The following is a 24,892-nucleotide window of genomic DNA, read 5'->3' as shown; positions in this document are numbered from 1 at the left end:
AGTCAAAGTCCTAACCTTAATCTAATACATATGTTGTGGAAGGACCTGAAGCAAGCAGTTCATGTGAGGAAACCCCCCAACATCCCAGAGTTGACGCTGTTCTGTACTGAGGAATGTGCTAAAATTCCTCCAAGCCGATGTTCAGGACTGATCAACAGTAACCCCAAACGTTTAGTTGCAGTTATTGCTACACAAGGTCACACCAGATACCGAAAACAAAGGTTCACATACTTTTGACACTCACAGATATGTAATATTGGATCATTTATCTCAATAAATAAATGACCAAGTATAATATTTTTGCTTTATTTATTTAATTGAGTTCTCTTTATCTACTTTTAGGACGTGTGAGAAAATCCGAGTATGTTTTAATTCATACTTATGCAAAAATAAATAAAAAAATCACAAACTTTCAAGCACCACCGTATATTCAGGGTGGTGCTGGACAGTTGATGTCTCCCTGTCCCTCAGTCACATTCTGATATATACTTTGCAGCAAAGGTGTGTCCTCCTAATATGATTTTTAATTTCTCTTCTTCTGTTAATTTGCAGAAATTTGGTATTTTGAGAGTGATTTTTTTCCAGGTGTTCACTAACGCAGAGCCTCCCATCATTTAGTGAAATTTCTGCCCTGGTCAATTTTAAGTGCTGTTATTGTGAAATGGAAGCATCTAGGAGAAACAGCAGAGCAGCCATGCAGCAGTACACCACACAGCCTCACAGAGAGGGGCCAGAGTGCTACAGCACAGTGTACAAAAATCCTATCTTCTGTTGCATCACTCACTACAGAGTTCCAAACTAGAACTGTGCGGCAGGAGGCTCATGAAATGGATTTCCAAGGCCGAGCAGCTGCACACAAGCATAAGATCACTATGTGCAATGCTGAGCATCATCTGGAGTGATATATAAAGCACAGACACTGGACTCTGGAGCAGTGGAAAAGTGTTCGCTGGAATGATGAATCACTCTTCTATATCTGGCAGTCTGATGGCCGAATCTGGGTTTGGTGAATGCCAGGAGAATTTGGTCTGCAAATTTATAGGAGGTGAATGATCACGTGCCATACCATTTGTCATGGGAGCCACTGCAGGGGTGCAGGATATCTGGGCTGCTCTCTTGTTTGAACGCAATGTGACTTGGGGCTGCTTTGTTGGTTTTAAGTCAAAACAGTTTAAGCTGGGTGTCAAACTCCGTCAAAGGTGTGTCTTGTTTTCATGGACATGACAAGATACAGTCAAGGTTAGAGAGGTTTCTAGTAAGTGGAGGCTAGAGGTAAAATACCTATTATTTGCCTGGTATGAAAGTCAGCACTTCCACATCTGAGGTCTTGGTTCTCTCCCTGTAAAGAGTGGTATACTCCCTTCAAATGAGGGGAGACCCCTATCCTCTACCTGTGGGGAGAGAAGTACCTTGGGATCATATTCACAAGTGACGGGGGAAAACAGTTTGTGTGAGATTGTCAAATGGATCAGGTCAGCAGCAGTATGGTCATAGTCGCCGTACTGATCTGTGGTGTCAAGTAAGATCAGTTTCTGGATAAAGCTTTCTGCTTACTGGTCAATCTACATCCCTATCTTCACCTATAGTCACATACTGTGGGTAATGACAGAATGAAGATGTTAGTAATTAGGCCACAAACTTGTGGCCAATGCAAATGTGTGTGGCAGGGAAGTCCCACATGGCCATGGGAAAATTTGTTGCAGTCCCCCAGGTTAGCCAAAGCTTTCAAGTGTAGGTGGTAGTATGTTATTCATCTGCCAGCAACACTCCATGGTATGAAAATGGAGGGATACTATTCCTTTACAATCTGTTCCTAAAATCATAGTTTCATATGTATGACATTTATTGTAATAAAGCTTTCATAGTCCAAAAATACTCACCAAACTCCACAGATGTTCAATAATCTAAGAGCTTGTGGTGTGGACGGGTGGAGGGTGTTGTCAAAAGAGGGTGGTAACATTGCTTGATTGACTTGTATCATATTTCAGTATAGAGGTGCCATGACATCAGCTATGCCTACTATACCAGAGTTGAACTGGTTAAGTATTACAGGGACAGATCTCACAGTTTTCCACTATTTTAACATTTTAGATTGATGATTTACAGCAAGACTAATGTGGTTTATTCTTACAAAGCAAGCAGTTTCTATTTTTTTTTTTTAAAAATCCATCATTAAACTCTCATGCTCTCTCCTTTAAAGAGGGGGGGGGGGGGGGGGGGGGGGGGAGTTAACATATGACAAACAGAGACCAACAGGATCCATTATAAATTTGTACAGATTTGATTCTGGGCATAAAATATTTGAGTCATGATGTTCCCGATTTGCAAACATTTAATTAACAACATAGTAAACGATGTAAAGAAATATTAATCAAGAATTTATATTTCTAAACTAACATGTTTCTCACATTTCAAAAGACTATTACTAGTATTTTTATTTTGAATGGAATCATTATTATCAGTTCATTTTGACCTGAATGGACTTGTGCCACAGGCCGATGAATAAGAAATCCAAGTAGAGTATATAGCAAAGTGACACCTGAAAAATTTCAGAAAGTTTATAACAGCTTGGGGATATGATTAATCTGTGATTAACAGTTTGGTCCTAGCATCAAAGTCAGAATTTGCTGCAATATTTTGCATTGACCATCAGTCACTGTGAAGGATCCAGCCAATTGGAAGGCTTGTAATGCTGCATAGACACCACATGTTTGCGTAACATTGTGTGAACTTTGTGGAGCCAAGTAGAACAGATCCTAATAACTACACTGAAGTATATACAGTAGTAGGTAGGGATGTACAATGGATTAAAAAAAAAAAAAAAAAAAAGTCTATGCGCTGTTAAAATGGCAGGTTTTTGTGATGTAAAATATTAAACCAAGATAAATAGTCAGACCCTTTTCTACCTTTAATTTATAGGTTGAAATTTCACAATAAAGTGAAAAACAGTAAGAATTATTTTGAAGAAACAGATAAAAAAATTGTACAATAAGCTGTTTACATAAGTGTGCACACCACTAAACTAATGCTTAGTTGAAGCACCTTTAGATTTTATCATGGCACTCAATCTTTTTGTGTAAGAGTTTTGCATACACCTTCCTTGCAAACGCATTTTAACGGTGTCAAATTGGCTGGACATCTGTGCACAACCCTCTTCAGGACACCCAACAGATTTTCAACTAGACCTGGACTCGGGCTGGGGCATTCCAAAACTTTGAGCTCATTTTGGTGAAGCCATTTGTTTGTTGTTTTAGAAATGTTTCGGTTCCTTGTCATGCTGAAAAGTTTAAAAAGTGAAGTGTTCAGCAGAAGCCTTAAGGATTTGCACCAAAATTGAAATGGTATTTGGAGCTATTCATTATTCTCTCCCCCCTGATTAAGTCCAATCCAGCTGAAGAAAAGCATCCTCAAAGAATGCTACCACCACCATGCTTCACCATGGGGATGGTGTTCTTTTGGTGATATGCTTCCCCCCGCACCAAACATATCTTTTGGAATTAGGATCATCAGACCATAACATGATTTGGGGTGATTGAGTTGGGCTGGGATGTTTTTTGTGAGAAAGGGCTTCTATCTAGTCCCCATACCCCATACTCAGTACTTATGCAGCTCCATTAAATGTTGTCATAGGTCTCTTGACAGCCTCCCTGGTAAGTTACCAGAATTAACAGAAACTGTACCAAAATGGACAAGGTTCAATCAAATCATTTATTTTGAACAAACGAGTCATGTTGAACACTGAACAAAAATTATTGATCAACTAACTGATCAGAATAGTTTGCCATCTGGTTTTATTGCAGATTCATGATACCCTTAAAAAGGGTTGAGCTCATTGCTTCAAAAACAATGTGTATCCCTGCAATATCGGACATGGTCTTAAGAAATATGTTGTACTTTTCAAGTTAAGCTAGCTGAAGCCATTCCAATTTCTTTTTTTTTTTCTTTAACATTAAAAGGCACATTGGTATGAAAGTAGCAGAGCACACAGTGTTTGCAAGTCAACAGCAAAATGACTTTCACTGCCTTAACAAAATGTTATGAAAATGAAAATCCAGATTTAATTTAAAGGGAAGGGGGGAAAAATACCATGTAAATGCTGAGCACAGTATAATTACATCTTAAATTAACTGACAGATTGATGAACTTGAAAGATCTTCTAAACAAAGTATCATCTCTTTTTTTATATTTTGCAATGTGATCTCACTAAACAAACACTTAGCGACATTTTACATGGACTGAAATAACTATGTACAGACATGCAGATAATGCACATTTGTAGTCAGTGTGTGTATGTAAAAAAAATAGTGGAGCTAGAAACAAAATCATACCCCCCCCCCCAAAAAAAAGGGGAAAAAAAACATAAACAACCAAATAAACTTTAAAATGCTCTACATTCCCAAAGGCTCTTGAAATGAATGTTTTTTTTTGTGTCCAGTAAGGCAAACATCTAAAGGAATGATAACGAGTACATTTCCAGCATTTTAACATTTTCTTTAAATAAAGAGAGCTGCACCCTCTGCTGCCACTCTTCAACTATGGCATGAAATGAAATAAACATCTTTATTTCTTTGATATTGTTATAATTATCTAAGCAAATATAATTATTATACTTCCATTATTTCTTACCGAAGATGTCTAAAAATAGATTTGCTTCTCTCTTGTGGAAATCACATACACAGGTTAAACTGAAAACAATGTAACATATGGAATGTTGGTGGCTGCATTGTTTAGCAGGAGACAGAAAAATGTACACACTGCATGGGGGTGGGGGTGGGGGGGGGGGGGCGAAAAGCCGTAAAGATATTCATACATCTTGGCAGATAAACCTTCTGGAAGGAAAAATGATCAAGTCAAATAAATAGATGCATACATGATAAAAAAAAGTATAATTTATTCTTTAAGTCACATAAAGCTTTTTTTTTGTAACTGCCAAACAAGTTTCTGACTTGCTTTCCAACCTGCACTGCTTAGTGCTCTGACTCCTATACACACTGTGCAATAACCGGCCCAGTTACTCTGACTGAGCAATCATTTACAAATCTAGTTTGCAAATTTTTGTTGGTAGCAGCACATTACAAACAGGACATCTATTTAATTACCTTTTTTTCATTTAAGAAAACCGAAGAACCCCCTTTTCACTCCATGTGTCAAAAACTTCAGTACTGAATATAAAGAAGTTCTGACTTGTTTTTTTTCAAACTCACAGTGGGGGTGATGAAAACCAAAAGCCATCAGAGCCGTTTTCTCAGTCTAGGCAGACATATGGCAGAATATTCAGTTTGGTCTCATCACCATGAGAATCCAAAGATATACAGTCTGTCCAATCATACCAGTTTCCATTGGTGTCATAACATCCATTAACTCCTGCCCAGTGCTCTTGGTCTATTCTGTGAAGGTCCTCATGTGTCACCTCTCGACTTACGCCCGGTAGTTCAGCGGTCAAGCCACTCGGGACTAAAACATGAGTCTTCCTTGATTCTCGAACAGCGTTTTCCTCTTGTTTCAAATATTCGGTCATGAAGAAGTGTGCACCATGGGTCTGCGCTCCAGAGGAAGTCAGAACATTACTCTGAAGATTAAGGTAGGACTGAATGATCTCGTTTCGGGACAGCTCCTTCCAGTTCGTTTGCTGGAAAGGATTTTGAGCAGTCGTGGGTGGCCTCTGTTGGGGGGTCTCAATCCTCGCAGGTTCGAAAACTGGTGGTCCCTGGCATTCCTCCTCTTGGTGAGATTCCTTTGGAGTGAGGGGTTTGATTTGTCCTGTCACTGGGTCAAAAGTCAATCTGCGCTCTTTTAAGCGCACGGGCTTCGTCCTGTCCTCTGAGGACTGGCCTTGAAGATTTACCATGTAGTCCCTAGACCTGTACTTCTTTCTTTTTTTGTTCGCACTTTCGGACCCAGCTTTAGGAACCTCAGGTGAGAAATTGTGCCTGGACAGTTCTGAAGGCTCCTGTGCTGTACTGTTATGAAGGGATTCAGAAGTTCTCTCAATAGATCTGTTGAAGGGAACCGAGTCCTCTAGGTCTAGAGTTAGACGACCATCAGAGTGAGACATTTGATTTGGGGAGGTTAAAGGCAAAAGAGAGGGCACTTGGGCAGAATTATGAGATGGGCTCAACAGAGTCCCTTTAGATGCATAAGCTGAAGACCTCTTAGCCACTGTCTCACGAGCTACACTATGTGGACTTAATGAGAATTGAGGGCTACTGACTGGATGTTTGTCACCTCCGTCTCCTTCTGTTCTTGTTTGCTGCTGTAACACTGATGTTTTGAGTAAGGATGAAGTGCTGGGGAGTCTGGTAAGCCCTGGAGAACTCGGATGAGGCTTAACAGCATTAACAGGGATTTTGTTTTGTTTGTCATTGTCAAGATGCTCTGGGCAGTTTCTATCAGAAGGTGCATCTTCTTGTTTTTCTAGGAAAGGCTCAGGGCTGCCACTAAATCCATTTGATGGCGGGGTGGAAGAAAACGTGTGCCCGTACGTGAATGTTTTGTGTATTTTAGTGGGTGGATGTGGACCATCCCTTTGGTCCCCCCTGTGTTTTCGGTTTCTAGACTTTTCTGCTGTAGCTGAGTAAGTGTTGTGGACATCATTTCTGTTTTTAAGTTCTGGAGATTTTTTGCTGGGTGGGGGAACAGTTGGAGGTGTATCTGTTCGGCACGGATGAGAACTGCCATTGGCTGAGCCTGGGGTGCCTTGCACTCCTCGAGAAGAAGATTCATTTTGGCTGGGTTCAATCAGTTTCTGCCAGTTTCGAAGGAGTTTCTTGGCACGTTTAGCAAGGTCTTCGTCTTTCGTTTTCTTTCTGACATCATTAATAAGCTTTCCCAAGCGAGTTTCCTGTATTTAATAAAAAAAAAAAAAAAACAATAAGAAAGATTGAATTAATAAAACGGACCAGTATATTTTCAGAGTATAAACTGCACAAGTGTAACTCAACTGCTGTTACAATGTTTACAATGATTATAAATTAGCTATTTTTCTGCTTCTTGATCACCAGTCTAAAATTATTTACAGTTTAATATTTGTTGTGAAAAAATACAAAAAGGTTACTGATTGTACTTTTAACCTTTTTTTTTTTTTTTTTTTTTTAAACTGTTAACCTTTTAACCCTCTTAGAAACCGGTTCAGACATTTTCAGGTTTTGAACATATTCAGCCAATGTTCCAAAACAACCACGCAGGCTTTGCGCCATTTTAACTGAACAATACACAAATTATTACATGCGCAGTTACACCTTCTGTTAACATGACTGAAGCCATAAAATGTAGAGGAATGCGGGTTTAAATCTTTCTCTTTATACAACGTATAGCAAGACAGTCATCCAAGTAGTTATATTCATACATAGCATACCTTTACAGTATCCATAAATTTCACACCTTTCTTCGAGTTATTTGTTTATGCCAAGTTACTTTCAGGACACTTTTATAGATAAACAAGTTTGAAAAAGCTACATTCAACATAACATTTACTTAGGAAACAAATTGGTTATAAATAAATGGCAATAATCAAACAGATTCAGCATTCAACAGGGAAAGTAACAAACACGGCTTCAAGGCATTTGGACCAGTCCTATTATCCAGGATTTTGTGATCACAGAAATTAACACAAAATCAAGGAAACACCGCAATATTCACAGGAGCTTGCAATTTTTCAAAAGTACAGCCAAAATGTACTTTACTGTTTAATGATACAATCCATAATGTCCGTGAGAGTGCTCATTGACGCGTTGCATTTACGCTGCCGTCTGAATTCGCTCACTCATTTTCGTTCACCTCTTCCCCATATAGTGGACTCAAATGTCATTCTCTATATAGTGAATAGTGAACGAGCGATCGATTTCGGACACAGCTTACGTACTGCGTGAAATACTGTATGGACTGATGACACTGTTCTATTGCTAAGAAACAGTTTGAAGTACAAAACAAAACATAGAAGAGGGCTAGTGGCTGCTAACAACTCACAGAAAGTGACTGTGGGTGTGAATACCATTCCTCATCGCTGTTGTTTACTTTTCAGTCATCTCCAGTACCTGAATATCTGACGATATCACCAGGCCTCCTTTTATTATTAAGGCTTCAAAAAACATCCCATTACATGGTTTGCCATTCACTCAAATATCAAAAAGTTTCACAAAGGTTGGTGAGGAATATACCAACCTCAAGTGCTTCTTTAGTGATTGGGTATTTTTCCAAATAGGTGATAACATCAAGGACTGCAACCATGTTACAGATCTGTTGAGGAGAAAAGATCAGTACGTTAAGGTTTTATCATAATGACAGGCTAGACAAACAGGTGATGAGAAACCTGAATAAATGTTGCAAGATCCTATTATGTTCTGTGGCATGTATACAGTATGTGTCAAGCTCTTATGCAAAACACTAACATCTCAAAATAATGAGTATATACCAGCAAAAATTTCACCATGTTTACATTATTTATGTAGAAATAAGTGATCAAAATCCTGAGGCATTTTATGCAATACACGGCAGGAGATTCTCAATTTAATATATGAATTATATTAAATATAATAAAAATATGCACTTATTCCACTGGGGGGGGTGTATTTCATTTTATTTATTTATTTTTAAAAGTGTTGTAATGATTTCTATTCAACAATCCTATTAGATAAAGAGCTTATTGACTGATGTAACTGCCATGGTTAGATATGACAGATGATTCAACAATCCGAATTTCTGAGGACTGAAGAGCATCCCACAGTTCATGCTTTGAAAAAAATTGACGTCCAAAGGCATAAAATTGTTGGATGACGCACCATAAATTCTCAATGGGATCTAAATAAATAAATAAATAAATAAATAAATAAAATTACAATATATATATATAAAACCCATGATAATGCTGGCCATGCCGTCAGACATGCCGTCATTTCTGAAGCCCACTTTGATCAAGTTCTCTTGGCAGTATGTGATGAAGTGTCATGCAACAATATCATCTCTTATCTTTATTCCAGAGGATTTAAAAAAAAAAAAACAAAACAAAAAACAAAACAATTATTTAACCATTTTTACCAATTATTCCAGACCAAATAAAGACAAAAGACTTTACTCTGTATTAAAATGTCGGTGCTTTGCCCAGTGCATTTTCTTCATAGCTGGTACTATGCAGGTCTGCCTGCAAAAATCATGAGCCAATATAACAAATGCAGCAGCAATTACAGTCAGTCTGCCTAAAATACAGAATTAAATCAGAGGCAGTAGAGCCTGAATGTGGAGTTGAAATGCTTGAATAAAAAAAAGTGTAAATTTAATTAGGGTATTATCAGGCCAGTCCCAGCCTGCAGGCCATACATCTAACACACTGCTCTAACTTTGAACCAAATGAGCAGCAGATTTTCCAGCAAACCTTTGGTGCGTAAAACCAAATATACAAGTGCACATGGGTTTCCGTGGCATGCTAAAACAGGCTGGATTTCACAACCAAAACAAAAGCTGGCAACAAATCAGGAGTCTTGTCTCTTTTCTACAAATTCATATGAAACTAATGTTAAATGTTTAATTAGTAGTCATTACAAGAGATTTTTGGTGACAAATGCTTTAGCATATGATCACTGTAGAAAGTTGTATGCATGTGTATACAAGGTAATAGGGTACCCACTTGAGAAATAAATAAATAAATAAATAAATAAATAAATAAATAAATAAACAAACAAACAGGGATGCTCTGATCGATCGGCCACCAGTAGGGCTCGGCTGTAATGACATTCTATGACTCGATCGGTAGTCTCTAAATTTGGCCGATCTCACGAACCAATTGCAAAGTGGTGAAGTAAAACACACGACATTAAACTTTAGCACTGCAGTCATGTCATCAGTGTGGAATTACGAAGTAATTTCATTGTAAAATTAATATTTGTTGTGCTTATTTATTTGATTCTCAATTAAGTCAACAAACATACATTACTGTAAATAATATAACTAAGGCAATATCTAAGGCACGACTTTATCTGAAAGGTTAACGGTGATGGTCAACGGAAAGCTTACATCTCACTTATATAAAGCCTGAACGATCGGGATTGGCCAATCATTTTGATAAGAAATCGGAATGAGCTGCAAAAATCCTGATCGGAGTATCCCTATAAATAAACGTGTGCTAGAAGACAGCTAATTAAACAGGTAACACTGGTATTTTTAATTTCTTGATAGTCTGAAATTTTTTTTTACGTTTTGAAAAACATCAGATTCCTCCAACCCCCCTATGTATAACATATATACACACACACACACACACACACTGAATTAAACTACAGTCCTAAATTAATAATAAAAACTCACTTTCACTGCACCTTGTGGTTTCTGTTACTCGCTGCCTTTAGACATGTGTGAGGAAAATTGCTCTTTTACTTTGTAACAGTTTTGTTCTTTTTCTGTTCATCAGAGGATAACGCCTATGGCGGCCATGTCATGTCACTGAGATCAGTACAGAATGTTTATCTGCTTACAGAGACACAAAGATGTTCTTCCGTTCAAGGTTCGTCTGTCCATCTTCCAAGACCCTAAAACAAAGCCTGTTTGAACTGCCTCAAACTGCTCCTTATCGGTACACCGTGTCATGCTCTGCGTTTCATATATATATATATATATATATATATATATATATATATATATATATATATATATATATATATATATATATATATATATATATATATATATATATGCGCGCAGTGGTTCAGCACAAGCGTTTGAGAGCGCTCACATTATTCTATCCTGCTTTATTCTATCCTGTATTAACCATCTTTCTGTAATAAACCTTTTTACCTTCAGAGGACAAGTCTGTCAGTGTTGTCTAATTTCCACGACAATTTGGAGTCTCCTGGCTGGGCTGTGCGAGTCTTTTCAACTTTTCTGGACAACAAGCAAACCGGAGGACGCTCGTTGAAAAGTTTCACCCTGAAGTCCGTGTTGACAGGCAGGTTTGCCCTTTGTTATGCAGAGCGATACATATTTCTATGTATTTATACGGTGTGGTATAAAAAAAAAAAATTAATTAATTTAAAACTCTCCTGGAGGACATCCTCCTCTGGCTGATACTGGAAAGGGGGGGGGGGGGGGGGGGGGTTAGTTATCAAACACTGCCTGACAATGAGTGGCAGTGCACTCCTAAACGCACGCGCGTGCACCTTATACTCAATGCGAGCATTAGTTTAAATTTGTGACATTAGGCTACATTTTGCTGACAGGACACGGGCTGAATGGCGATGCATGGTGGCCCATTAGGAGGTACTTAATAACATTGCAATGCGTTAGCGTCGCTGACAAATAACTGGCTATCATTAACATTACATGGAGCATAACGTTAGCTGGTTTCACAGCTACAATGCAACTGCCTCAAATAAATATACAGGACTGTCTTTCAGGTGCTTTGCCAAATTCCAGGTGTTTCCTCGCTTTGTTTGAAATGAATGATAGCATCGGCTGCACACCGGAAACCGATGCTAGCTTTCCTCTCAATGAGTTGGAGTGGAGCTAAACTTGTTTAGCTAAGCTAATCTTCTGTAGTTTTTCCCTTGTGCTTGTAGGCATTCTTCTTCACCACTTGTGGACTGACTAAAACACTTGCGCGTATTTGCTGTCCCCATCAAGTCCGGAAGAATTGCAACCTTGGTACCCCCATTAGAACGGTTCCAACGCTAGTGCAGAAACAAGTACCATCATGTTTTAAGAATGTTGGTACCAACTTGGTACCAAAGAATCGGTTCTCGTGACATCCCTAGTACAGAGCGCATAGTGTAAGTGTATAGTACTTCATTTGGGACACAACTTTAGTATTTACACTCCAAAGCGTGTCTTTGGAACAGAAGTAACGTAATGAGTAAATGTACCGCGCGCAGACCAACTAATCGATAATGAGATTCGTTGACAATGAATTTCATAATCGATTATCATCTATTTTATCGATTAGTTGTTGCAGCTCTAGTGGATACATAAGCCGAATTAGTTTTACATTATTATTTAACATTTTAAATATTCGATTCATGGTTCACTTTTTTTATTTTTACTGCACTTCTCTTTGCTTTCAGTGTACAGTGCATCGTTAGAAATATACCATTTATACTACATAGGATCAACAATTTTTTTTAAAAATGCCTAACAACCCTTGTTTCAACTGTTTTGATGGGTCCTTCGCTAGGTAAAATATCACGGCACCATTGTGTGAAATCCAGCAGTTTCATGTAACTTGATATTGAATTTTTTAGGCACCAACTGCTCCATATTGACAGTCTATTCTACCTAAACAAACCGAGGAGGAAGCGCAAGCTACGAAACCGCCTACTCTTGGCCATTACTCATTTGTTCATGTGTCTATCAGGGAAAACACAAGCTGGACTAGCGAATAAAGTCTGTTTCATAAAACTGCTTGAACTGTCATGTCTGAGCATTTGCAGCATGACTGACAAAATGTGTTTAGCATCATGATACACAATCTCTCTGTATAAACATAATGTGGAGATATTTTAATCATTCACGACCTAAGACAATCAAATTGCCCACCCCTAATTTATCATTTTAAAACATAGCCAATTTAATTTTCCAGAATCTTAACTGCCCATAAAAGACAGGCATTTCTACCATGTCAAGTTTAAGAAGCATATGGGACCGCGTAATATCAGCTGTGTGGTCAGGAACTGCTGGACCACCGAAGCTGGACAGTTAAAGATTGAAATAGCATTGCCTGATCTTTTTCCAATCTTCAACTACCCACTTTTGGTGAATCTGTGTCCACTGTAGCCTCAAATTCCTGTTCTTGGCTGACAGAGGAACCCAATGAGATGGATCTGTTGAAGCTCATCTACCTCAAGGTTCGATTTATTGTATGTTCGGTAGGGGTGTAACAATACATAACATTCAAATTCAATATGATTTGGATATGATGGTGCCTCAACAGGGTACATTTCAAAATTGATTCTTGGATTTCCATTTTCAATGGATTAAATCAATCGACATTATACTGGCAGTGTGTGCGTGATCCAGTCCACTCTTAGCAGCATATAATGAAGCAAAAGCTGTGCATTAGAATGGAACAAAACTGAAACTTCCAGTGGTGTTACTCACAAGGTGGCATGTCTGACACACAGAGCTTTTCAGGTTCTGTTCAGGTATTAACTAGTTGCACTAACAGATCGCTTTGCACTCTGTAACCCTGAATGTGTTAGAGTCCTGTCCCCTCCATTAACAAACAGTAACTTCACAAGTTCCAGTCTGATTTCTTTATCCCATACTGAATCAAGAAGGAAAGACTGCCTACATGCATTACACATGCACGCTGTATAGTTGTACGTCAGTGGCATTAGAGCTGGTGTATTGTACACATATTTGGCCAAATTACTCCCATAAACTAGACTTTAAAGAATTGGGGGAATCTTCCAGCACCCGCTTGCTGCTAGACTGAGGATCTAGTACACTAGTACGTGAACACATTTGCTCTTGGAAAAACACTGTGCTTAAGAGAAGCATGCTCTTTTTAAATCTGTTTAGCTCCTCCAGATTAACAGAAAGTTACTTTTTCAGAGGATGGAGTGTGGGCTTGATCGAATCCCTCTTGGAATCTCTTGGCTGAGTTATTAAACAATTATTTCTAATAAGTGTTACTACACATGAAAGCATTGATTGCTGGCAATTCAATATCAGATCATTTCAGGCAGCCCTGATGGCATGTGATTTTGGAGAAACTGTGCACCAAGCAACAGTACAAAAAGGGCAAGGCAAAAGTTTGGTCTAACTGGTACCTATTCATTAGCTGCTTCCCCATTTTATTTACTAAAGAGACCACAGTCCCACTTTCTTGTTTGCTATTGGCTCACAAGAATGAGGCTTGTGAATTTACAGGTCAAAGTTCACCTAGACATAGTCAGCGAGAAGCAAAAGTATCGGCAAACGCGAGTCTTTTACTACACTTCAGGTCATCTACATTTCCGCTGTGCTGATTTCAAACTAAAACCATCACAAACTGCCCCAAATCTGGTAATAGTACCAAAAAGCAAGGTTAAATCAATGAAAACTGAAAATGTGAGACTTTAGTTTTCCACTTTCTGAAACTCTGGCCATGCCTAAATGCCCCTGTGCAAATATACATCCAGGGCACCCAGTACTCCCAGGATAGGCTTCAGATCTACTGTGACACTAAAGTAGAAAGTATGCTACACTTTTTACGCGTACGCTAGGAACAGCGCACAGTACGCGTGACCCAAATTTCGTCATCAGCAGAGTACGCACAGACTGTACACGCACTGCCCGATTTTTCTAACCACACATACTTTGTACGCACGTAACACATGCGCATTTAATTCTTTTGCACCATTTAGCTGTTCCACAAGTTGGCAACAGAGACACAGAGCCATTGATTGTCAAGGTAGTTGAAGAAAAACAACGGAATAAACAGAAGAGACAGAAGCGAGTGCAGGTTAGGAAGTACCTGTGTCTCTATAATTCTAGCCTTAAAGAGTATAAGGATTTGTATATGAGTACTAATATTGACGAGATTGCCAAGCATGTTTTTCATGTTGAAATTCTTCTTCGTGGTTGTCCTTCACAACAAAAAACCTGCTTTACTGCTCTGTACTGACTCTAGGCCAGGAGGGGTAGTGCAAATTGTCATAATGTGCATGTGGCAACCGCCTGCCAGGGCTCTGCAGTTTAACCATTTGGGACTGCAAAGTTCTTTGTGCAACTGTGAATAAATATTTAGTCGCGTGTGAGTAACCTGTTCGGAGTTGAATAATAAAACCGGAATAAAAACTACAGGAAGTCCAAAATGCATCTACACTGCACAACAGTTACTTTCACACTGCTTTTCATCACCTCAGTCAACCGAACAAGTGTGTAAATACTGCAAAGAAGCCATTATGATGACAAGAGTAACTCTGTAATCATCTACTTCTCTCAACTTGCCAATCTCACAAACTGCCATCTTTTATTGATCCTGCAAAATGACCTGAACCTGCGACTGTGACCTGCTCATGTATACACAGCGGCGTTGGGCGCAAATAAATTAATAATAACGCCAACGCTTCAAGGCTGGGTTTAATTAAAACTTCTTTATTAAATAATTCCTCATCAATCATAATCAAGAGTAGCAACTGTTCAGTCTGTAAACATACAGTATGCTGCTGCTCTCCTTCACTCTCTTCACCAACTCTAATAGACAGTGCATTCACTTCATTTAAGCTCACAGTTGCCAGATAAGACTAGAAAAATCAGCTTCAGCTTCCACGTTTTTGATTTAATCCCCAAAATAACTCAATATCATCAGCAAACATGGCAACACTGTACTGGGGGAACCAATCTAAAACTCAAACAAAAATTAGTAAAATGTAAAGACAGAATGTGCTTAGTTATAAATAATTCATTTAGTATAAAAAAATAGTTTATAATAAATTCATAAAATATCAATAAAATGATAAGTTAAATAGTTTAATTACCATGGGTTAAATTTAATATCAATTTGAAATTAAGCTTAGTAGACTTAGAAGCCTATTAGCCTTCTTTTTCCTAACATGGATAATTTTTGTGTTAGTCTACTTTAATTAGGACTCTATTGTATAACCCTATATTCCCCAGAGAAACAGCACGTCAACCCTGAGTTCCTGGGCCAAAATCAACATTTTAATTTTAACATTTTTAGGCCTTGAAACAACTTATAATAATGTATTTATGTAATATTACTTTGAAAATGAAGCAGTTCAATGTTTTTACTAAACTTAGAGCACAATACTTAACTAGAGAAATTACGAAAAAATGCTCGCTAAAATCCTTCCACTCATTTAGAAGTACCATACGAGCATCACCATGGTCAATGCCTTTGAATAAATTCAAGTAAATAATAAATAAAATATGCACAGAAATGGTCCCGTTATGACTCGAGACCCCTGCAGTGTCAGTCGCACTGGTTGATGCTGAAGATGAAGACGGATCAGGGTCTGAATCAGGAGCGACTGCGTCACTTTCGGTTTCAACACTGCCTAAACTTTCATTGCTGTCACTATCTAGAATCCTTGCTCTCGCCTGTGTAACTGTGTACGTTTTCTTTTTTTTCCCCCACTGTTTTAGATGTACCTTTGTTCACTGTAGGTGTAACTTTAGCTGGAACACGATTAGCTTTTCGCTTTGGCATTTTAAGTTCACTTCTACTAGTACACCAATATTCATGCTTGGATCAGCTTCATCGTAATACCAGCGTAATAACGTAATCACGTCGTGACGTCATCAACCTTCCGGGTCAAAAATTTTTTTTTTTAAATAAGTAAGGAATCATAGCAGAGTAATGTCGGTACACCGGCCTTATGGGGATAACGTTTACACTGTAAATCCTCTATATCGGCCTTACGGGGATTTGGCATAGACGACCAAGCCGGTATATTGTCCTTACGGGAATAGATCAAAGATGGGCAAGCCGGTTTTTCGGCCATACGGGGTAAGAGGGTTAAGATATTTAAAAATAAATGTTTTATGCTTGTTTATTGATCAATTAACCAACAGTATTTCTCACTGCTATTATTTTAATTCAATTAACAGTGACCATGAGTGGAAAGCTTACATTTAACTGTTTATGAGGGACCTCCTGCTTAAAGCTTAAACAAAAAAAAGATTGGTACCTGGATCGGTTTCGGTCGATCAAGATGACAAGAAATCGGTATCGGCTGTAAAAATCCTGATCGGAGCATCAGTAATGAACACCATTAAACTAAAGCGCTTTGTATCTATATACACAATATACGGAGAGTAGTTTGAGAACTGACTCCAGCCCAGAACATGACAGTGGGAAATGTCTAATAGTGTAGCTTTAAATATATTTAAGAGGAGCAGACTTCAAACACTGAACAATTGATGTTTATTGTATTCGTTTACAAGGTGGAACAAGTTAACAGTTGTTTTTTTGCATGCAGTCTGTAAAATTAACTGAAAATACTAAAAATTTAGTTTATTAGAAAGTAAATTAATTTGTAATGGCTCACACCATGTTCCTAAATTGTGTCATAATTGACCAGCTCTCTTAAACCTACTTGTGTGTTATATTGTGGCACATTAACATTACCATCTCATTTATTCAAATAAATAAATAAATAAATAAATAATCAAAAGACTAAACTTCAATCATGCTGCTAATTTTTGATTGTGCGCCTAAATTTTTGTTATGAGGAGCACAAGTGCTCCGTAGAGCCCTGACTGTGTACGTGTACATGTCAAATGGAGTACACTTTGAAAGGCTGTGTATATGGCTGTGCGCATACGCGTGAAAAAACAAAGTATACCTGAGCCTTAACCAGGATAAATAGGTTACCGTAGATGAATGAACTAACAATTTTCTGCACCCTAGTGAAAATATGAAAGTAGACACCTACACCTGCAGACAACACCTACACGTGTTCACAGATACAGACACAAGTATGAACCAGACCTAAGTGACAACACAACAGTGCTGACCTTTGTATCAGATTATTGCTTTTCTTCTACAATGCCACTGACTTCATGTGAAAGTAGGGCATAATCAAACAGTGATTTCAGTATTTGAATACTGGTGCCTTAAGCGATTAACTATTTGACTACCCCTAATCAGGAACAGTAAAAATGCTGGCAGATGGCCATGAGTTTTCTTGACTTGTTACTAGCACATTTTTTTAAAACATGTAAACCTGTTTGCAGAGGTAGTGTTTAACGTATCATAAACACACACAGCATGTCAGACCATACAGAGTAAGCTTCTAAATCATAGACTTCAGTCACTGACGGACATGTGGTTCAAATGTGTAGTTAAACCACATCTACTTTACAGGCTGTTCATACATTAAGTACACTCAGCCCAGAGTTAGTCAAACTATTATAACAGCTAGCTAGCTTTACTTACACTGTATGGTCAAAAATATCTGGACGCCTGACCATCACACTAGTTCCAGTCAACTAATTTGATTGGTTCAAGCAGCGTTCCGGGAGTGCCTATGTTTCTTATAATCACACTGGGACATTTCAAGGTGTGGATCACTCCACTCATCTAATTTTACCAGAAGAATATTTAATGGGAACGTACAAATCAATGTGAGCTAGCCGCCATGCTACAAAGTGAGTGTGGTTTCTTCGGATCTAGTTCCGCTAGTGGAGCAAAAATTAACAGAACTTTTGGTCATATTGTGTCTGAAATGTCAGTTACTCTATATTAATTTCTTGTTTATAAAAGTGTTGTATAAAAGCAATGAGAAAGTCAGTATAACTGCACTCTTGCTCAAAAGACAATGAGGAAATCTGCTCCACACACCACTTGGCTTGTGCAATATGACAACATTATCATCCCTACATGATATTTCATTGCCACAAAATCAAGTGATGTTAATCAGCGACTATATTATATTACCAGACCCACCAGCCGTTATGCATTTTGCACGTCATCTCTGCAAAAAACCCTGGCGTGCATTGGAACGAGTTGTCACAAAAAAAACCCCACCCCCCTCCATCTCATGCATTCTCACTCTCTGTCGAGGTACATGACGAACATAAAAACCTAAATCAAATGTTAGACAAGTATATATTGTATAGTATACACAAAGGATTTTTGATGAAAAATGGTCAAAACAACTGAGTTTTCACTCGTTTTATGTAGCACCCTTGCTTTTTATCAAAGTAAATGTTGAATATTTTAAGTTCATTCATAAGAAATGAAATCCATCAATATACATCAACATTAAACAAGTAGGCCGGTATAGTTAACATGGGCTTATTATATGTATTAGGGATCCCAGTCAAGCTTAAATAGGCCTGAAACAATGTGTCAGATCGAACACTTTACAAAAATTGGTAATGGTGATGATAATTAGAAAGTGATTAAATACTATGGGTTTGTTTATTTCACTGGCACTCTCCTGCACAACACTGAGCAGTATCAACAGAGAAAATGTCAGTCATGTGAACTTTAAACAATCGATTTGTAAAAGGAATACATAAAAATGTGATTTTACATTGCTGGTTTTGTTTTGTTTTTTATTCCCAACAGCATAGCTGATAATATGCGGGGTTTGTTTCAAGGTTGTGAGGCAATTCCCCACCTCCAACCAGTAAAAGCCAAAGAAAACTCCATTTGAATTTCTTATTTGTCAAATAGGTCTCAACTACAAGTTTTTTTCTGGTTTACTGAGTTATGTCAAAACAACATGGCTGGGCAAAGCATCAGAAATAAACAAAGTAGCACTTCTTAACTCTAAATGAGTTGCACCATATACACAAGTACTTGCTTCAGATCAATCAACATACAGACATATTAGCTGGTTAAAGCTAGAACACCTACACAGATCACTGTTCGAGGAGATAAACATACATAACTTCCATTATAGTTAGCTGGCTAGCTTGTTGGTAACAAAAGATGAACGTGGAGGCGTACGTGTTTTCTCCCTTCACAAGTTGAATGTGCTGAGGAGAAAAATGACATTACAACCTGCAAATGCTTTGAAGGCAATTACACCATCCTCTACTTCCTTTAAAACTGAATGGTGGAATTTCTCATCTTCCTGTCTTTTTTAGGCTAAAGGCTGCAGAGTTAAAAGTTGGTGATTTTTTTTTTTTTTTTTTGCAAGAAGAGCTCACATTGTCTCATGAGATAGGGTGGTGTTACATGGTGAAACATGCCGCAGGATGACAGAAAAAAAAAGTCTATTGATATCGGATATTTTCCGATATTGTCTATATCACCAATGCCGCAAAAGCCACTGCTGGGTCGCTAAGGTTGAAGTGAAGTGTTGTGCTATAACAAAAACAAGCATGGAGGGGTGTGACCGAGCGAAACACCCTGCAAAACTCTGACACAGAACAGGCACCAGCCCAGGTAAAAGATGAGAAACTTGTACCTAAGAAAGGAGGGACATCTGACGTATGGGCGTGGTTTGGGTAGAACAAATCAGACAGTGATATCAAAATGGTCATTTGTAAGATATGCCACAGACTAGTCATTAAGGTATGCCATTTTGTATAGATCATTTTTTCATCAATTTTTAGAGAAAACAGTGTATATCGTTAAAAATATGACGTTATCAATTTCGTGATACAAGATTGTGTCCGTATCAACCAGCCCTATCTTGAGCTCTCATTCATCTGCATCAAAATATATAAGCAAATAAATTTCATCCATAGCAATCTGCCAACAGTACGATGCCATTGAGCTAAAAATATGATGATACAGTGGGGCAGCGAGACAGTGAATAACTGGTATGGTTTTTTTTTTTATTGTTTCCCAAGTTGATGTAAAATGAGTATTGTAGCATACAACTTTGCTATGCAGCTACAGGTTGCATAACCACTACAACTTGTAGATTCAGACGTGTGTGTATGCGTAGATTTATGATTGTAGTTTGTGATTTCATTGGGTTTCTATAGAATTTACATGATTTCTACAGAGTTTACAGCTGGAAGATTTTTTTAAACATACCTCTAATGCCTTCACAGCTGGTGGGGACTTCATTTTTTTAAATATATTTTTAAAATGTACCGGAATGAGGATTTGATATGAAACACTCAGTGCGAACAGGACTGCAGTCACTAGTTCAGGGCCTCAGCAGCTAGGTTGCCCACTGCCCCGATGTGTGACAAGAAACATTTCTGTTTACAGACATTCCCAGGTACAAATATGAAAAATGCCCACTTGATCGATATTGTGCAACCATATACAGCAATGCCATGCAGTCTCCATAGCATCAGAAAAGCAACAAAGTGGTTTATCAGTTGCACTTATATGCTACATGGAGATAGTTTGCACAAATTGAATATGCTTTAGAAATAACATTATTATTATTATTATTATTATTATTATTAATAATAATAATAATAATAATAATATCATGGTGGCACAGAAGGCAGCGTTGCTGTCTCACAGCTTCAGGGTCTCCTGAAGTTTGATCCTGAGATACCCTTGTTGTCTCGTTCTCCCTGTGTCCATGTGGGCTTCCTCCAGATTCACCGCTTTGCCCACACTTCCCAAAATCAAGCTGGTCTAGACTATGTCTGTCTATTTACAAATATATATATATATATATATATATATATATATATATATATATATATATATATATATATATATATATATACATACATACACACACACACACACACACACACTTGCAGTTAATTCGAGTGTCAACTGTGACAGACTAGTATTTACCAACAGTAAACAAGGTGAATACAGCGCTGGGATGAGGAACACTGCATGTATTTCCCTGTAATCACTTCAGTAATGTCCTACATGGCAGAACAGCTGGGTGTAATGCAGGACAGCTAATTAGTGCATAATATTGCTATTAATTACTTACATATACAGCACAATCCGACAGGACTTCATGTTAGAGTTCTTCGACACTGAATGTCAGTTATTAAAAAAAATAAAAAGTTTGTAAATAATGTTTAGCCCAGATTCACTTAGCGAATTAGCTTCAACTTGTTAGCTACATGTGTTGGGGAGCAGCACGACTAGCTGGCATTATTGGCCTTCTGAACGTCTAGTTATCCCGAGTAATGATTATCAACAAGGTGTTTTCATTATTCTAAATTTACGTGAGCTGAGTTAATGAATGTCACGGTTTATTTTGCTTTTACAAGTCGACTAATTTTTACTTGAGCAGCTAAGTGGTGACCTGCACCCTTGCTGTAGCTGTTTGAGAGGCTGCAGTTAGCTGAGTGCTAGCTAACGTTAATTATTGTCCAACTTGTGTGTATGAAGAACATGAAGTGTTTTTTTTTTTGATAAATAAAACAATGTGAGCAACTAGTTATTCGGTCGGAACAAATGTACTGTATGAAAGACTGGGTTAATAAAAGCACTTGTGGCAGACTGGCTAGAGATGCGAACAACTTTAAACGCTTCGTCGCTAAACTTCGGCTAACAGTTAGCCGGCTGCTTCAGCAGCTTAACCGGCCATCTTATTTTACAATAAACCAAGCAGTTATTGTCACCGAGGTCTTGTTCGACGAGTTGAGGTCATTTGTTTTACATGTATTTTAGGAAAATAAAACAATTAACAAGTTAACGTTTCAAAAAGGCACAACGACAAGGTGCCGCTAGTTAGCTAACGAGCTACTCACATTGCTCTGGCTGTCGATGGCCTGCAGCAGCCGCTCTCTCATCTGCTGCGGGGTTGCGGAGGCCGTTGTCATTGCCTGGTCGGTGCGAAGCGGCCGACGGGGGAAAATCCTCCGAGTTTAAGGGTATGTACACTGCAGAAACTACAGCTCGTTCTGGATTTTCGAGACGTATCCTATCCGCATGTTTCTTATATGACTGTTAGAGTACGAACTCCTAAATCATTTCAGCAGAATAATGAGGATTCGCCAGTTGTCGTTTCTTTTCGCTTCATAGCTGTGAGTGCCTCCCCGATCTCATGAAGTGAATTGGATCAAAACGTTTCCTCAATGCATTATGGGAAATTGGAGCTCTGAAAACGCTATTACGTCAGCGCGCGCGCATAGCTCCCTCCTCAACGTAACACTACGTTCAAGTGGCTGCGTTTCAAATGTCATAGTGTGTAGTGTACATTTTACATGTGCACCCACCAGTTCACACTACATAGTAGTGTACATCGCAGCAGAACATTATGTTCACTAGTGATGGTACACACCCTGAACATACACTATACAGAATATGTTCAAATACCTACCTGTCAGGTTTTTGTTGTTTATGATGGCTTGTTATGGGTTTTTTTTGTTTATTATGTTTGTTATATTTATCAGATATAAGCGTATTATTTGTATAACTTTTAGTTTAATCTACCTGCCTTTATAACATTCGTACCAATAAAACACTGCTGAACTGAACTGAACCGAACTGGTAACTGATTCGTTTGAACTGTTCAAGCAAAACGAATCATTTGGTTTCCCCGGGTTTAGAAACTTTGATTCAGTTCAGTGCAAACGATTAATTCAGAAATTCATTCAAACTATTAATATTAGAATGGTAAACGCATCACGATAACTAATAAGCTTTCCTCATGGCATTCATCAACCACTGGTGAGCTTTCGTCCCCAAATTGACACCGTTTTCATTGAGGTTTTTGACCTAGGGTTAGGGTTTAAAAAAAAAAATGCTTGGTGCCATGTCTGTAAAAATAAAAATAGAATTAATTGCAAATATCACAGATAATATTACACAAAAAAAAGTAAGTTCACACTGCGGCAATGTCATGGTGCAGGAAGACTAGTGTGCAATTATTAAAACTGTGGCAAACATCACCTTTTACTTCATTGAATGCTGTTCACATATTCATATGTCACATATGTAACGCTTAACATTAAACTGATTAAATGATACAATAATGCTTTGAGATCACAGAGTAACTTATTCTTCCTATGAGTTATCAATTTACACTTATTAAAGGTCATATGTAGCCTGTATGATAGGACTACATGCTGTTTATGAAAGGGCATTTTATTTATATGCAGGAATAAGAAATTGAATATCAAGTTATTGTATTGAAAGTAGAATTAAATTTCAGTTTGCATTAGTTACAAGAAAACATATAACCTTTGCTGTGTGAATCGTTCATACTCATAAATGTTGATGGCTACTGATATTCAATAATCTTGTTTTCATCATCAGAAAAATCCATTCTTTGTAGCTCTCTACCTGTTGTGCAATTCTGTCATTCTTTAGACAGGCCCATACAAGCTGCGATACCTATGCATCTTCAGCATTAATTAAGAATTCAACTTGTTTCCTGATGATACAATAGTTTGCATGTTGTGATTTGTTTGATTCAAGACAAACTTATGGTAAAGAGCAAGGCTTCACAGTAAGGTAAAAGGGTTCAATAATAATTGGTAAATGAGGTCCACTGTCAGGTGGCAGAGCTGGGACAAGCTCGCCGGGGTCAGGTGATGGAGCTGTTTCTCCAGTACCATGGTGTAACACGATAAGGTACACAAAACTACATAAAGCACAGATACACAACAGTGTGAGACAAATGCAAGACAATAAATACACAGCACAATATACACAGAACAGTAACTACACAGGACAATAAATACACAGGACAATAAATACACAGAATATGGACTTTACATTTTAATGTAAATTATTGTGTATTGTAGCAGCAGTACTGGTGTCATGCAAGTGCAGTAAAGTGTTTTATTTATTCCAAAACATGAGTGAAACTCATAAATGGGAAACAGGCAGGAGTCAGGCAATTGCAGGGACAATAAAAAAATACAAAAATTAAGGAACAGGACGAGATCGAGAACTGGAGAATAACAACCTGGAACAGAAAGACTCGGTACAGACAGGCGGGTAAATAATGAATCACCCTGAACAAAGAAACATAAGTGTTTAAATATACAAACTAATCAAGTCAAGGGGCAAGACATGAATTAAAACAAAACACATGTGGCAATATAAACAAACTCATGACAGCCCCTGAGAATGTATCATAGCACTGTGAGCTGCTCTGCACACTGAGAAACTCTGCTTGCAGCGCTCGGCACGAGTGGGAAATGTGTGAAAATTGGCAGAAAATTGTCTCATAAATAAAAAGTGTCTGATGCAGCTTATTATCCATTGGGGGCTCCTCCATTCCATTTAGGATTAAAGCTCTCTATTATTATGAGATAGAAAATTACCAAAAAATATTTAAAAACCTGTATCAGACCTGCCAAGCTGTACACATTTTGCATAAGAATTGTGTTATATATTTATTTATTTGTTTGTTTGTTTGTTTAGGGTGGGGGTGGGGGTGGGGGTGGGGAGGTTGTTAGGGGGTTCTGAAAAAACTGTGACTGGGTTTTGCTGTCTCCATTTATATGGAGTTTTTCAAGGGGAACTAAGCAGCAATCGTCATCAACTTTGGTATTCTTAGAGACCTGGGTCTGTAAGTCAGTGTGAACTTGAAACATTTGCAGAACAGAGCCCTGT

The 24,892-nt window shown here is 38.1% G+C and overlaps 1 protein-coding gene across 3 annotated transcripts; it reads right to left on the bottom strand.

The window, feature by feature from the left end:
* Positions 1 to 3,687: 3,687 nt before the first annotated feature.
* Positions 3,688 to 22,703, bottom strand: crsp7 (cofactor required for Sp1 transcriptional activation, subunit 7). Of its 3 annotated transcripts, none has more exons than XM_053688660.1 (3): positions 22,647 to 22,703; positions 8,161 to 8,235; positions 3,688 to 6,841 (listed from the first exon to the last, which is right to left on the bottom strand). In XM_053688660.1, exons 2-3 carry the CDS (start codon positions 8,224 to 8,226, stop codon positions 5,246 to 5,248), a joined length of 1,662 nt encoding a protein of 553 aa, XP_053544635.1. In that variant the 5' UTR covers positions 8,227 to 8,235; positions 22,647 to 22,703; the 3' UTR covers positions 3,688 to 5,245. The 3 variants fall into 3 exon arrangements, with proteins under 3 accessions (XP_053544635.1, XP_017351568.1, XP_047018448.1); XM_017496079.3 differs by lacking the exon at positions 22,647 to 22,703 and adding an exon at positions 22,075 to 22,407; XM_047162492.2 differs by lacking the exon at positions 22,647 to 22,703 and adding an exon at positions 21,306 to 22,012.
* Positions 22,704 to 24,892: the final 2,189 nt, after the last annotated feature.

Source organism: Ictalurus punctatus, chromosome 20 (assembly GCF_001660625.3).
Source record: "Ictalurus punctatus breed USDA103 chromosome 20, Coco_2.0, whole genome shotgun sequence".
NCBI classification, from domain to species: domain Eukaryota; kingdom Metazoa; phylum Chordata; class Actinopteri; order Siluriformes; family Ictaluridae; genus Ictalurus; species Ictalurus punctatus.
The sequence above is the reverse complement of the archived record's forward strand: the minus strand, read 5'-3'. Positions and strand labels throughout refer to the sequence as shown.

Coding starts and splice junctions, on each gene's coding strand:
- crsp7 (XM_017496079.3), bottom strand. CDS start 22,146: ATGACAACGGCCTCCGCAACCCCGCAGCAGATGAGAGAGCGGCTGCTG. Junction 8,236..22,074: donor CCATCGACAGCCAGAGCAAT/GTGAGTAGCTCG, acceptor TCTCCTCAACAG/ATCTGTAACATGGTTGCAGT. Junction 6,842..8,160: donor TCACTAAAGAAGCACTTGAG/GTTGGTATATTC, acceptor TATTAAATACAG/GAAACTCGCTTGGGAAAGCT.